Source organism: Dreissena polymorpha, chromosome 7, assembly GCF_020536995.1.
Source record: "Dreissena polymorpha isolate Duluth1 chromosome 7, UMN_Dpol_1.0, whole genome shotgun sequence".
NCBI classification, from domain to species: domain Eukaryota; kingdom Metazoa; phylum Mollusca; class Bivalvia; order Myida; family Dreissenidae; genus Dreissena; species Dreissena polymorpha.
The window spans coordinates 44261924-44277101 of record NC_068361.1 but is presented as its reverse complement, the minus strand read 5'-3'; the positions used below and the strand labels follow the sequence as shown (position 1 = coordinate 44277101).

General features: G+C 36.0%; 1 protein-coding gene across 1 annotated transcript in view; it reads right to left on the bottom strand.

Annotated features, from left to right (window-relative positions):
- Nucleotides 1–6751, bottom strand: part of LOC127839677 (cobra venom factor-like) — a 44868-nt gene extending 38117 nt beyond the window's left edge. The window contains exons 1-7 of the mRNA XM_052368060.1: nt 6642–6751; nt 6074–6173; nt 2570–2630; nt 2150–2359; nt 1761–1834; nt 927–1064; nt 163–205 (exon numbers count right to left, since the gene is read on the bottom strand). Of these exons, the coding sequence (XP_052224020.1) occupies nt 163–205; nt 927–1064; nt 1761–1834; nt 2150–2359; nt 2570–2630; nt 6074–6173; nt 6642–6751 (736 nt within the window). The remainder of the gene's footprint in view (nt 1–162; nt 206–926; nt 1065–1760; nt 1835–2149; nt 2360–2569; nt 2631–6073; nt 6174–6641) is intronic.
- Nucleotides 6752–15178: the final 8427 nt, after the last annotated feature.

Genomic DNA, 15178 nt, shown 5'->3' with positions numbered 1-15178 from the left:
TGTTAATATATGCACAGTACACATCGTAAAATACGTGTTCAACAACTGCTTACATCATTTATGAGAACGATTTTACAATACATTTTATACGATTTTTTCATACTTGTGATAATTTTCGTTCTCCAACGGCTCGTTGGTAATGGTTTTCATACTTCCACTTACCAAATTCGCGCACTTCAATAGGAGCAATGGCATACGTCTCCAACTAAAAATATCAAACGAATTGTGCGCGATAAAACATCATGAGGGAGAGAGACAGACAGACAGACAGAGAGAGAGAGAGAGAGAGATAGAGACAGAGAGAGAGAGAGACAGAGAGAGAGAGAGACAGAGAAAGAGAGAGACAGACAGACAGAGAGAGAGAGGGAGTCATTGAGTACGGTAATGGTTAAGCGGGAAAAATGCTTGGTTTCCCGTCCGTCTTGGCATACATGATTGTTGTTACTAGTTCTTGTCAGACGGGACCATAACACGATTCGATTTAAGTGGTGGTGAAGAATGTTTCCACGTTTGCCGAAGCACTGAACCGTGCCATGGAGGTCATTAAACGTTGCTCATTAAAGACATTTGAGCGAAAGAAGAAACGTTTTCACATAAATGTATTGAAAAGTCCGACAAATACAAACACCCGTGTCAAATGCATATTTCCTTAATTGTTTATAAGGTAAGAAACTTGGTTAGATTAACAATGATTATCAAACTGGTTATGATGATGATGATAATGATGATGATGATGATGATGATGATGATGATGATGATGATGATGATGATGATGATGATGATGATGATGATGATGATGATGATGATGATGATGATGATGATGATGATGATGATGATGAATGATGATGATGATAATGATGATGATGATGATCGAACAAAAGACAACCCAGAACACTCAAGTTTTCACGTCATGTTCCAATATTTACCTTTCCACCAAGTTTAGCTTTGATAGTCCATGTTCCTGAATCCGTAAGTGGCGGAAGCTGAAACTTTCCCCTGTAGAAACCATTATTACTCTTCCCAGGATCAAAAGTAGCCCTCCCTACAGTCTGGCCTGTGGGACTCTACAAAGGTGCGTCACAGAGTCAAGTTACTGAAGAGAGTGAACAAATAGTTTGTTTTCTGAATATGTATGCTCTACAAGCAAAATACGTTTTATTCCTTTAACTAGAACAACTAGAACAAAATGAAAATGAATGGTAGCCCCCAAACCTCAGGTTGCAATATTATTCTAACATATTTATTTACACGTTATCAGTAGTTATTTTCAATTCGCCTTATCGACCAGAGCTTGATACTGAATTTTATATGGATTATTATTATTTGTAAAATAATTTCGAAATCATTTAAAATATTGAAAATATACAGCTAGTAACAGCGCATAATTTGACAACTGATGTATTTTTTAAAATATGGCCTCATAGTTCAACCTTCAATATTGACGTAACGAAATACAAATAGATTATTCATTTTAATGGTTCAAAATACATATGCATACTATTTCGACACATGTGATGCCGATGCGTTCAGTATAAATATATAATATAATACTTAAATATGGTACGGCCATTGATATAAACAGTAAGCAATCGATTACAATTGGCAAACAATTATTTTATTTTGAGAATGGATAATCAAGGTTTGCCTGAACTATCACAAGCATTAAATGGTCAATGTTTAAAACTAACTACAAGACAAATTGATAAAGAGGAGTTAATGTAAGATTTTCTTTACTTAATAGTTAATAATTAAGTACTTACAATCAGGTCAATTTTCAGCTGTTTGTCCTTGATTGGCTTCATAGATTCGTCCATTGCAAGAACTCGAACATTTACTGTAAACATACAGCTTACCAATAAATACAAGTTTTCAAAAGCAACATTAATAACTATGTGTTATACTGCATAATACTTATGCAGACAAAATATATGTTTATGTCATAGACCATAAAATGGTAATGAAAAGACTATAGAAACTTCAGGATCATTAACAGAAGAGAAATGATACACATCGTCTTACGATCCAAGTACATCCTTTAGTTACACATCAATGTTTATATGTGCTTGAGATTACGTGGCGCATTTTAAACATTTCGCATTATTACATGTCTAACATTTCAACAAGTTGTCATGCATTGCAATGCGACAACCTGTCTGCTCCGGGTGGTACATAGGTTTGTCCGTCTGTACGATCAGGTATCCTGGTGTGTAACTAAGAGCGATATCTCGGACCTGCTTCCCGTGTGGTCCTTCACAGACAATAGTTATAGATTTCGGTTTGTCACTAAAACTTGGACTGGTGTCGATGTCTTTAAAAAGGTCATCTTCAGTGACCTTGATCGTCACTTCGACTGGATGGGCTTTTAAGGAAAAAACATAATTGTAATGGTGAGCTTTTCATACATGTGTTCTTTATTTGCTGTTTGAATTACAAGACAAATGAAACGTTGAGGGTGATATACTTACATTCACAATATGTATAAAAAAGTAAAACTAATAAAAGTGCATAAGTAAACTTATTAAAAGAAGAACAAGTTATATGAAATTACAAGGTCCTCACACAATCTTACCTGCATCTGTAATGGTTGTTAATGTTTTGGAGATTGTCTTGTTCAGATATTCAAAGTATACCTGTTATAAAAAATCATTTATGTTCATGTTACGGATAAAATAGAACTGAAGATGCTTCTAAAATACCACTTCTAAATTACAAGGCAACTACTCATTACGAAGTTATCAACAACGACCAGCGTCCGGGTACTCAAACTTTAACGGCAAGTCAACGTAACAGCCATTAATGTTTGGATCAAGTTATTTATGTGACTTAATTGCCCACCTTTTAATGTATGTGTTAATTAAAAAAAAATTGTATGCTATAATAATTTGAACATATTTAATAATATTATTCCTTTTTACATTTATCATATTCGGGTCTTAGCTGAAAAGAAAGTTTCCTGAACTGATCGTTAAAGTTATGAGCAACAGGGCACAAAAACGTTCAAACAAAACTACGATGGCAGATTGAATCTATCTAGCAGGCCATGTGCCAACATTTAATCAGCACGCTAAAATGCATCTGATAACACCGCACAGATTCACGGGTTACGTTTCTATATGTCAGCGTATGATCAAAAAAATGTTTGGCGGGACGTAAGGCAGAAAAATAAAGAGGAATAACATAAATAAACAATTCAAGAGCCATGAAGTGGAATTAATATCTGACAAAACTACCATATTTTCATAAATTCCTTTCATAAGCGAACTTTGGTGAACAGCGAAATATGTGAGCAAGTTAAGACCATTTAAGTCGGATCATTTTAAATCATTATTTCACCAGAACATATTTGATTTAACTTTTGTTAGAAGTATTTATAGACGCGACGTCAGGAAATTATTTCGACATCATTTAACCGAACCTACTTCTGTCTAAAGATTTTAAAAATGCGTTTAATGTTATATTACGTGTGCACATTGAACAATCATAATAATGATTGTAAAAGAACATGGTAAGAAATGAAATAAATTGCTCCATATATTCAATAAATAAAGTTACAAAATAACATGTAACATATATATATTTAATATGATTGTTTTCAAATTATTTAAAACTATTTCAAATATTACAGCTGTTCAGCGAAATGATTAAGGATATGTTGAAAAAAATATAAATATGTGAACAAGAAATCCCTTTAACATACGACGTAGAAACGGAATTATCACTTTTCGAGACACGATTAGTTGAAAAATGTATTAAAATTTATCAGATAAATCCTTTCTTGTTGACATGATAACATTACCTGGCATTCGACACTTCAAATTCCTGATAATGGATATACAAGCAGCTAATCAATTTTTAAACTATCCGGTAGATTAGTTCGGATGTGTATGCATAATACTAGTATTCTATATGACCAAACAACATAACATATTCAATTCATGAATATGTATAAATTATGTAACCACTATGCGATTTACATTCCAATTATATAATCGTTGAGGTCTTGCGGTATAAAAAATATATGTGATTTCCATTATAAACTTTTAGCTCTTTTAAAGAACAGCAATTCACTACACTCATCACAATCTCACAAGCAGCACAGCAGAAGAGCAGCAGCAGCGCAGCAGCCAGAAGAAGAGATCAGCAGCCAGCAGCAGCAGACAGACAGCAAGAGATCAAGCAGAGCAGCAGCAGTCAGCAGAAGCATCATCAGCATCTCATCAGCAGCATCATCAGTCATCATCATCATCATCATCAGTCATCATCAGCATCATCAGCATCATCAGATCATCATCATCATCATCATCAGCATCATCATCATCATCATCATCATCATCATCATCATCATCAGATCACATCATCATCATCATCATCATCATCATCATCATCATCATCATCATCATCATCATCATCATCATCATCATCATTATCATCATTATCATCATCATAATCAGCATCATCATCATCATTAGCAACAGCAGCAACAGAAGCAACAAAAGCAACATAAAAACAACAACAACAACAACAGCAATAACAGCAGTAGCAGTCGTTTTTATCATCATCACATCAATATCTTAAGAAATATAATAATAATCTTCATCATAAGCATCAACATTCATGATCATCATTGATCACTACGTATGCTTTTTTTCTCAATCATGAGCATCAGTTTCATAACAATTAAACTTAGTTTACATGGATCATGTCTATTTTCAATAATAAGTTTTATATTATAATTGAAATTCAATTATTGATAACAGATAAACAATTTCTTCATTTAATGGAAAGAGCGTCAATACACTGCCATGAAATATCATAAGTTCACCATGAGCAAATCCTGTGCAGCTGATCTAAATACCGGATATGAACAAAAAACCCGCACTCCGTACCTAATTATGCTGAGTTTACACTCCCGGCGACCAGGGCAATCACGTGAGGCAACGAAGGGAAGCGGGATAGCCAAACGTGACACAACGGGGCTTCCGTTGTTGCCGTGTCAAAATTTTAAATTGTCAAAAAATTGCCACGGCAGCCACGGCGGAAATGAGAAACGTGATAGAAATTTTTAAACGCAAAAAAAAAGTACGTAGCAGGCCGTAACAGAACCCAAAAAGGGTCCGTACTTTGACGGAAATCCTATTAATTGCCCGAAATTTTAAGTTTCTATCAAGTTTTGTCACGTTTTGTTACGTTTTGTCAAGATTACCACGGCAAGCTAGGATAATTGACAGCCGTTTTGCTACGTGTTTATTCCGACTCGTTACGGTGTGTTGCCTTTTGCAGGCATATGCGTTACGGCCAGTTGAGTTGTTGTACGGTCTGACACGATTAGCGCGGTCTGAAGCTGATTATATAAACGCCGTGCTATTCAGGAAACTTTCATTTCAGTCTGAACACTAGATCAGTATAATGCCACCATGAACCCTCAAGGACCTTGGCATAATTCTTCGTCTTTTCCCGGACTTTTGTGCTTCTTTCAGCTCTTTACAACGCAAAGATTTATTAATGCTGCAAATTATCAGGCAAACACAAAATCATCCTCGTCGTTGACATCCATGTCACTGGAATTATTTTGTTATAATAAATACTGTTGCTTGAGAGTTTTCTTTTATACCGGGGGCACAATCGTGCCCCAAACCTCTTAGATGTCCACCTTTGATCCGCACGGTACCTTAACAGAACGTGACAAATGAATGACCAACGTGTACAACGTATCAGACCTGCATGACAACCGCAAATTACGTGCGGAAACTTAACAGAACGCATCGTACCTTGAAACAACATGTATACATCCGTGACAGACCGTAGATGAAAACTTAGCGCACCGTCGAAAGGCCGTCACGGATACCTTGATAAACCGTGAGGAAACCTTGCATAACCTAGCAAACCTTGTATTAAAGGTCAAAAATTGCAACAGTCACACGGCGCGGTACGTTTCGGACAAACGGGACTGCCGTGGCTGCCGGGAACATAATGTAAACGCAGCATAAAAGTGGCATCATTGAGGCCATATGCAATGGAGTCATGAATTCAAAATTGAGTTTCACACTATATTTTCTGGCAAATGAAAACATACTGTTACAATCTCATTCCTTCCACCACCTAGAATGCCAACTAGCAGAGTTTCCTGGTTTTCAAGTCGTATCACGTTTGGCGCCAGGACATAGTGGTAGTTCCTGACAAAATAAAACATAATGTTATCAACATCGTTATTGTATCGTAGTTAGACATTTTAAATGTACACAAATAATGAAGAATTTAGTCGGGAACCATTATTTCAAAAGTTCACGTCACCACGTATGCAAAGTGGCAGATTCTCTAATGGAATTACTCTTGCGTCAGGCAAAAGTTGTACACATATTCCCCGAATGAAAGCTGAATGTTAACAAAGAAAACCTTTTCATTTCCCTGATAAATAAATTTAAATTGGAAAACATATGTACATGATAAAACGACGCATGTTCCATGCGCATATCATCATCATTCACTTGACCGGAAGGGTCGTTGGGGGGGGGGGTAAATTAGGGCTGACGACACAGAGATCCTCCGCCAGTCAGGTATGATGAGGTCAGCTCATTATAACTCATTAATGGGGAGGGACTTCCACTTTTTCACCTTTTTCACATAGCGTTTCTTCTTCTGACGGCCTGACAGCAACTTCCTCTAGCATGTCCTGGTGCGCAGTATTGCACAGAGAGTCGTGTCTGATGGCGTATCCAAACCTATAAAGTTTTCGTCGTTTAACGGCCGCCATGAGGGGGCTATTGTTTATCAACATGTGTTGCTGTCTTGTTACGGACGTACTCGTTGGTATTGTGCTATATGTAGGCGATGGGGAGAAATCTTTTACGACACTAATATTCTTGGTCGCCATGAAAATTCTTAAATTTGGACCTCAGCGGTTATGGTACGAAGTAATTGAAGCTGGTCACTTCTTCCAGCTTCTCGCCTTTCATGGTGATGTCTGCACACGTGTTGTTCGTGCTGTTCACCATCATTTTCGGCGTCTCCGTGCAAACCCCAATCCTATATGCGCATGCTCTTTCATAATATCTGTTGGTGATGTCTGGGATTTCACAGCTAGAGCCACATATGTCACTGTTATCAGCACATATCAAATCGGAGTTTTCCATCGATGGAGAAAGGTGTGGTTGTCCTGGCGGGTCTCCTGCATTATCTTCGCTAGGAAAATTTAATCAGGACGGGTAAGAGCAAATATCCATAGCGGACACCTTTCTTTCCATTGAGACGTACTGCGCTATGTGCTTTCGGTGGAGTTCTTTGATTATTTGCACCAGCCCTTTTTCAATGTTAAATCTCTCAGAAACTGCCATAGTCTATCATGGAGTCGGAAGCTTTCTTAAAGTCGATGAAGTTGTGAAGATCTCACGTTGGTGTTGCATGTGTTCTCATTGATGGCTCTGTTCTGGAAGATCTGTTGCACTGTGCTCCACCCGGCGCTGAATCCAGGCTGCTTCTTCAACGGCAGTTCATCGGCCTTACTTTTAGATCTGCTGCAGATGACTGGTGCGCCTGTTCGTGCGATGATACTCGCATATAGCATTAAAAATACCCAATATTCGATACGATTATATCATATGTTAATACGCGTATAGGATACAGTAATAACAGTACAGTACAGTATAATGGTATATAGTAACAGTAAAAACGCGTATTAAAACGCATATTCGATACGGTTATATGTGTAAATTGGCCGTTGCTGTTATACCATACTAAAATACGCATGTTCTATACGATAATAACATGGCAAAATTCGCATGTTTTATAAGCATATGATAGTTAAAAAATACAATGATAATATGTGTAGATATGCTTGTTCGTTAATTCCGTATGTTGTAAATATTGAATGTTTAACATAATAACGTAATCTTTGAAATGTATTAATACTTAATGTTTGCTACTTTTGAACAACAGTTTCGTTCTGTTGTTTGGTTCTATATATTCGAGAATAGCCGAATAATTCTCTTGCATCCAATACATTAAACATCCAAACGTTTACGTATTGCAATTTGCTTTTACATTTAATGCCATTTCTTTCCAAAAATAAATGCCATTTATTCTATATCTAATAAATTCATCCAATGGGCATTCTTCATATGTACCACGTGATCCACCAATGTATATTCTGGTAGTGGATCCAAAAAGTCGGTATTTTTTCCATACTGGACAGTTGAGTACAAGTGCACCAAGCAATTATTTTATAACGATAAAAACCGTTGCCGAGAAAAAATATCCGAATGTACAATAATCGGTTCACACGGGTGCTTGTCTTGAAAGTAGTATAGATGCAATTAAAGCATGTAAAGCGCATGTTTACTGGGAAGCGTTTTGTTTATGTTGTCGTTTGGTAATAACGATTATACATGCATATTGCAGCATACAAATCAAACAAAGAGAATAAGAAAGGGACATAGAATAAAACGCTTATGAGACGTTTAAACTGTTCAATACCTGATTTATTTGGACTCGCACACAAACTGTGTGCTCGTCCAAATATATAGAGGATATTTGTTGGAATCGGTGGATTATCGATTTTAATTCACGAGTGATCATAGAAAATAATATTTTCACGAGTGGCCCAGCCACTAGTGAAAATATATGTTTTTTCATGATCACGAGTGAATTAAAATCGATATTCCACCGAATCCAACAAATTTTCTTTTTATTTTATGCCTTTTTTAACAGTTTATATACATTGTTAAAGAGTTTAACTAAAGAATTTCGCTGGGATAATGACGTCATTTCGTCAAAGAATTGACGTCATTTCACAGTGAACAGTGAAAATTATCGATAATTTTCACTGATTATTTTCATTGTTTGAACAGTGAAATTATCAGTTTAAATTCACTGATATTTTCCTATAAACCACCGGAAAGCATAAAATAAATCTCCGTATTGTAAAGTGAAACGTCTTATAACCTATAAGTATACGATCATTGCTACATAAACAAAACTCACGTTGTATTTACTTTATTTGCATTAAAAAAAGTTATTCTTACTTGTTATTCATCTTAACGTTAGTTCTAATCAGCAAAACAACTTACCAATGAGCGCTGGATACACACGCGGCAAAAAGCAAAACAAATAGGGATTCCATTTACAAAAATGCAACTATTTTCAATTAAAACTAGTACTTTCATCTGGCTCAATAGCGGCACTGGTTGATCTTGCCATTTATCCGATGAGTATCCTTTCGATTGAGGCTAATCATGATACCAAGAATTTCCAAGAATGATAAGCGTCGTCTTTATCTCGGAAATCAATCTATTTCGTGAGAAATGCGCTTGAAGCGTGTACTCTGGAGCAAAAACCAGATTCCCCGTCATATGATCGTTTCATTAATTTTTTTTAATCTCTCGAGTAAAGTAATGTGATATGTATCGCGTATGTAAACTAGATGAAAATTCGGAAGCATCATAATTTTTGCGAAATGCTATGTTTATTGTTTATCCAAATAACTATCATCATATCGTGTAAACTTTGCCGTTTCAGAACTATTAAAATAGCGTTTTGTTATCATGTCACATCACTTACATGTTTTATTTGACTCACGATTATTTCCATGAACGATATTCATTTGAGTTACCACTGCAACATTATGCTTGTTTCATTTGTCAGGTAATAGCTGCAAGCAATGTTCTCTGCAATAGTACATTTACGAATAAGACAGCCACCGTCACTACTAATGCTCGAATATTATATGAAATACCTGGTGAAAAAATGTTATCAATTCAGTTAAAAAGCACACTTATACGCAGGCAATGGGATGTTAGGAATTCTGTGGTATATATATATATATATATATATATATATATATATATATATATATATATATATATATATATATATATATATATAATGTGTTTTTTATGTAAAGCTTCCACTTGTATGTTGATTATGCTTACGCATAAAGTTATCGTATTAAATAAAATGATACACTTATATTTTATTGAACGCTAAGCTAAAGTAGCTTTAATGACACGGCTAGAGCTCGATCTATCAAATTTTCTCAACAAATCAATTGCATCATTTTTTGAAAACATATTTAGCAACTTTGCATCGAGCGATTAACGCTGAAAGAGACGATGTCAATTCATCTTCCTGAGTAGAATGGCTCATATTGTTTATAGGGAGATTTAAACAACGCCTCCATAGGGGTGATATATATCGTAACCTTCGTGTCGCAAGGCCGACACCATATCCAATACGTAAAGGAGACCACCATTGTATTCGTTTAAACGAACATATACGTCATTTATAGAAGAATATTGTATGCTTGATAATAAAAAGGGAAAAACACATTTAGAATTGAGATAAATTGTACAGGCGTTTTGTATGCTTTGGTGTTTTTGTATTAATTTTTTTTTAAAGATGTTTGTATTGTTAGTGTCTTGCTCGTTTGTTATTTATCTGTTATACTCCGTTTTACATGCGCTGATATGTTGTACAGTTATGTATGCTATGATGCGATAAATAATTCAATTGACAAAGAAGTGTCGTTTAACTTGATACTTAAAATTTAACAACCAATGGATGAGTTCGTTGAAGCCTTTATTTTATTTCACAAGCCCTGAGCCAATCGTCTTAGTGACTGTTCTAAGAGATGTCGGAAACATATGTTCCTAAACATGAACGACATATAAGCTGCATTATGCGTCATGGGAAAAAGGATCTACAGCAATATATGGCTGCGCAGTCTCGTAGTCTGGTCAGAATTAACCTGTCCGCCATACAGTCACGCAATGTTTGTCGGTCACATTAGCCTGTGCGAATGCATACGTTCCATTTTCACGTGACGCGAGCTTTGCAGCCGATGCGTTCGTGGTATTAACAAAACAATTAGTAGTATTATTAAAATAAAGTTCCATTATTTAAACCTACATTCATCTTTTATAAATGAATTATTTACTTATTACTCAACATCATAGAGTTACATGTTATATAATCTCGGTAATGATGTAATAACAATGTGTAATTAACTTAAACTGAACCCTGCATCTAAGATACGTATAGTTGCATTAGTTCAGTGCCAGTTTTTTTTAGTGAGGAAACCAAAGGTTGCAAACTATGGAAATACATTTGCAGCATTAATTTGGCTCCAACATTGCCTTACATATTATATATTAACAACTGCATGCGATCACACACTTTGGCGAAACAAAGCAAATGATGCGATGTGAGATCATATATTAAATATTACGTTGTTAAAATAATGGGCATACAGGAGCATTTTTGTCTTTAGTGTGCTCGACAGTCACAACGGACCATCATGCACGATACATCTGTTTTCCTCGAGCATGGCGGCGGCTCAACAACAACAGCAGACGAAGATATTTACGAACCTAAACACGCCAATGATGCATTTCCAGAAACATCAACGGATAAAAAAGACCAACTAGCATGCGTAAAAGATGGGAACTCGATCCAGCAAGGAATATGATCAGTCAGCGAACGTTACACCGGAAGCTCCCGACGGAGGCTGGGGATGGGGTGTAGTAATAGGTAATGTATACATTGTTGATTTACAAAGGGCATATTCTTAAGGTAGCGCACCCGTAATGGGCACCTATCCAAATATAATTTTATCTATTATTTTCTTAATCAGCATCATGTCACTGAACTACATGCACATTTTTAGGTAGTCTTTCCATGTTAAAAAAATATACTGATTTTTTCAAAACCACCCCACACTCGGCTTTTGTCCAGTTTATGTGCACCACTGGTGTATATGAAAGTTCCATAATTCATCCAGATTTCCAAATATAGGCATGCAGTTGGTGTGTACAGGTGAAGATGTTTAAAAGTTTAAACAAGATGAAGTAAGTTTTCTTTTACAGACATTTATTTTTTATAACTTGTTATCTATGGAAGAGCGCCATGAAATGCAAAGGGTTTCAGGCAAGTAGAAATTGGGTTGGTTAAAAACAAAGTGTCATAAAATGCAAAATAGTATCATTTAAGTCATATTTTGAACTTAGTTTTTATAGATACACTATATACAGCATAACTACCAAGAAATAGACAGATTTACCGTTTACTTTTTGAAATAAAAATAAAAATGCAACATGCATGGTTCGTATTTTCAGCAGTATATCACCCAATTTAGCCATAACGTTGTTTTAATTTAAAAATTAAAGAATGTGCATTCAAATTGCAACATATTTAACAATGAACATAGCTTATATGCCATATTAAATCAAATTACGTTAGAAAAGAAATGAAACGCGTCGCAAAAAAATATACGTCGTCGGCAGGATTCGAACCTGCGCGGGAGTATCCCAAAAGATTTCTATTCTATCGCCTTGACCACTAGGCTACGGCACCTAATATTAGGCTCTTCAACCATCGAAGAAATCGCGGGAAATAATTAGGGGTGCGCTACCTTAACAAGGCGTTAATGAGACCGGGCGCACATGCAATTCTTCTATAGAACTAAATTTTTTATTAAACTGAAAAAATATATTTTCGATTTTCCGAATTTTCTGAGATTTTTTTTTTTTGTTGTAAAAACTTAGTGAGGGGGTAGGGGTGGGGTAATTGGATCGAATTTTGCCTTAATGATGGACGAAAATAATATTCTCTGTCACCACATATTTCACGTGTGAGTATTTGTGGTTTTGCAATCGTTGTCAGTATTGCTAAATGTTATATTACTAGTTTGGGGATAGGTATTAGAAAATCATTTCGTCGAGTTTTGTGTGAGGTTGTTTTCTTGCCAGAAAACATGCCAGAATCTGTGATCAAGTACTTTAACATTTGGTAAACAAAACGTACACTGGTGGTTTACAGCACTTGATCCACATTTATATCTCACGCACGCGCACACTCGCTATTTTGACACAAATGCACCAATCGTAACACTTCGATAATCTCCGGAGTCTCCGTAAAGAGCGGTTTATGCAATAAAAAGCCGGTTGGGTCCAAAGTGTCAAATGCATGTAAATCAAGTAACGCGTGGTTAATGTTCCTGCGCTTTACTCTAAAACTTACAACGCTGATGAACACGCTGATTAAAAAAAATGCTTTTTCGCTGACCTGAAAAAAACTTTTTTGTATTAAATATTTTGTAAAAGATAAGTTTTATACCCATTGTGACGGTAAAAACATCGATTTTAAAGATGTCTTAGTTATGATATTTGTGAGGAAACAGTAATACCGAACATTACCATGCTCTTAAATATCCATAATATGCATTTTTGACGATTTAAAAACGAGAAAATTATATATTGTTAAGCGTTGCCACGCGAAACGATTGAACAAGTTTGAGAGTTATGCTGTTGTCGTTATATTTTGCGATACTGCGAGGTTTGATTTATATAAAGTATAAAAAACATAAATCATGGTATGAGCATGGCCAAGTGGTTTATGTGGTAGACTTTAACTCCCTGGGTCAGTGGTTCGAGCCCCGTTGAGGGTTACTTTTTTCTTTTTTTAACTTTTCTTGTTTTTTTACTGGAGCTGTTTAGATCCCATGTTTACATTTATCAATATAAATCATTTAATGACAAAGTAAAATACACGCAAACGTCTGTGTAAAGGCCCCTTTAAATCTGTATGAGACACAATCACGACATTTAAAGAAATACGTTTGTTTTCATGAGTGTTAATCTCGTATATTTTCTTATTAAGTCCTACAAGGTGTTGTTGTTGTTGTTGGTGTTTTCCTTGTTTACATAGTTATAATGAGGTTGTTGATGTGTGTGGTGGGGAGGGGGGAGAGGTGTGTGCATGCGTGCGTGTGTGTGTTTAACCATTTCTAGATCACGTTTTATTAAAGGACGCGCTAACGGCATATTACCAAAGCGACTTATGTTAAATCTACTGTTCGTGTCCTTCACAGCGGCGTTCGTGTTGAACTTTCTGATAGGGGGCGCTGTGAACACATTCGGCGTCCTTTAGTGGCGCTGCTGGACCTTCACCGACAGGGCTCGGGGCCTACTGCCTGGGTGGGGTCGATGGCCAATGCTATGAGGCTGTTACTAGGTGTATTCGTGCTTGATTAGCTTTATTTGTATGTTGTCTTTCTTTTCGTATTAACATTTGTATTTAAAACTTAATGGAGGTTGATGGTCATTTACCGGCTAGATATGCTTTGTATTAAACGTCATGAACAAGATATTTTAATTTTATATATAGACTAATATTCAGCACATACAAAAACAATGTTTAATGTTTTCACCTAAGATTTAATCGTGTGACCAATTAAAACTCTTAAACGTGTCTTACTACATGTCCTCTGTCCAGCGCGTTGAGTTCGCGGTTCTCGTGCCGCTCTATGGTGATGGTGGGTGGGGTACTTACTGCGGCTGGATGGTGCATTACGGGATACATGCCCAGGATAGAGTACATGTTCATCACATACGGACTTCTGACAGGTAAGCTGATAAGACTATCCACTTTTTGTTGCGGAGATTATGACCGCTACATGTGTGTATTTGAACAACACATAATTAGCTATGGTGTTGATTTTGCTTTCTGAGTTTTCCTTAGTAAAATGACTGTTCATATGCGTTAATAGCTTTACAAGAATGTAGAGTGTATCATAGACAATTTACTGTCATTTTGAAAAAAGAACAAGTTCCTTCAATATTTCCACCGAAAACATTCATCTTAAACAGTGTTATTTAAATGTTAATTTTGGTAAACATTTTATTTCAGTCATTTAGTGATTAAAGGGGCCTTTTCACAGATTTTGGCATATTTTGAAGTTTGTCATTAAATGCTTTATATTGATAAATGTAAACATTGGATCTTAAAAGCTCCAGTAAAAAATCAAGAATAATATTTAAAAAAGGAAAAAAAAGTTGCCGGTACCAGGGCTCGAACCAGTGACCCCCGGAGTCCTGGAGTTAGTCTGAGGTAAAAACGCATTAGCCCTCTCGGCTATTCCGCCGGGTATACACAGTTGAAGTATTTTATACCTTGTATAAGCAATCTTCGTAGTTTAGTAAATTTAAGGTAGCGCACCTCTAATGATTTCCCGCGATTTCTTCGAAGGTTGAAGAGCCTACTATTAGGTGCCGTAGCCTAGTGGTTAAGGCGATAGACTAGAAATCTTTTGGGATATTCCCGCGCAGGTTCGAATCCTGCCGACGACGTATACTTTTTGCTACGCGTTTTACTTATTTTCTAACGTAATTTGATTTAATATGGCATATAA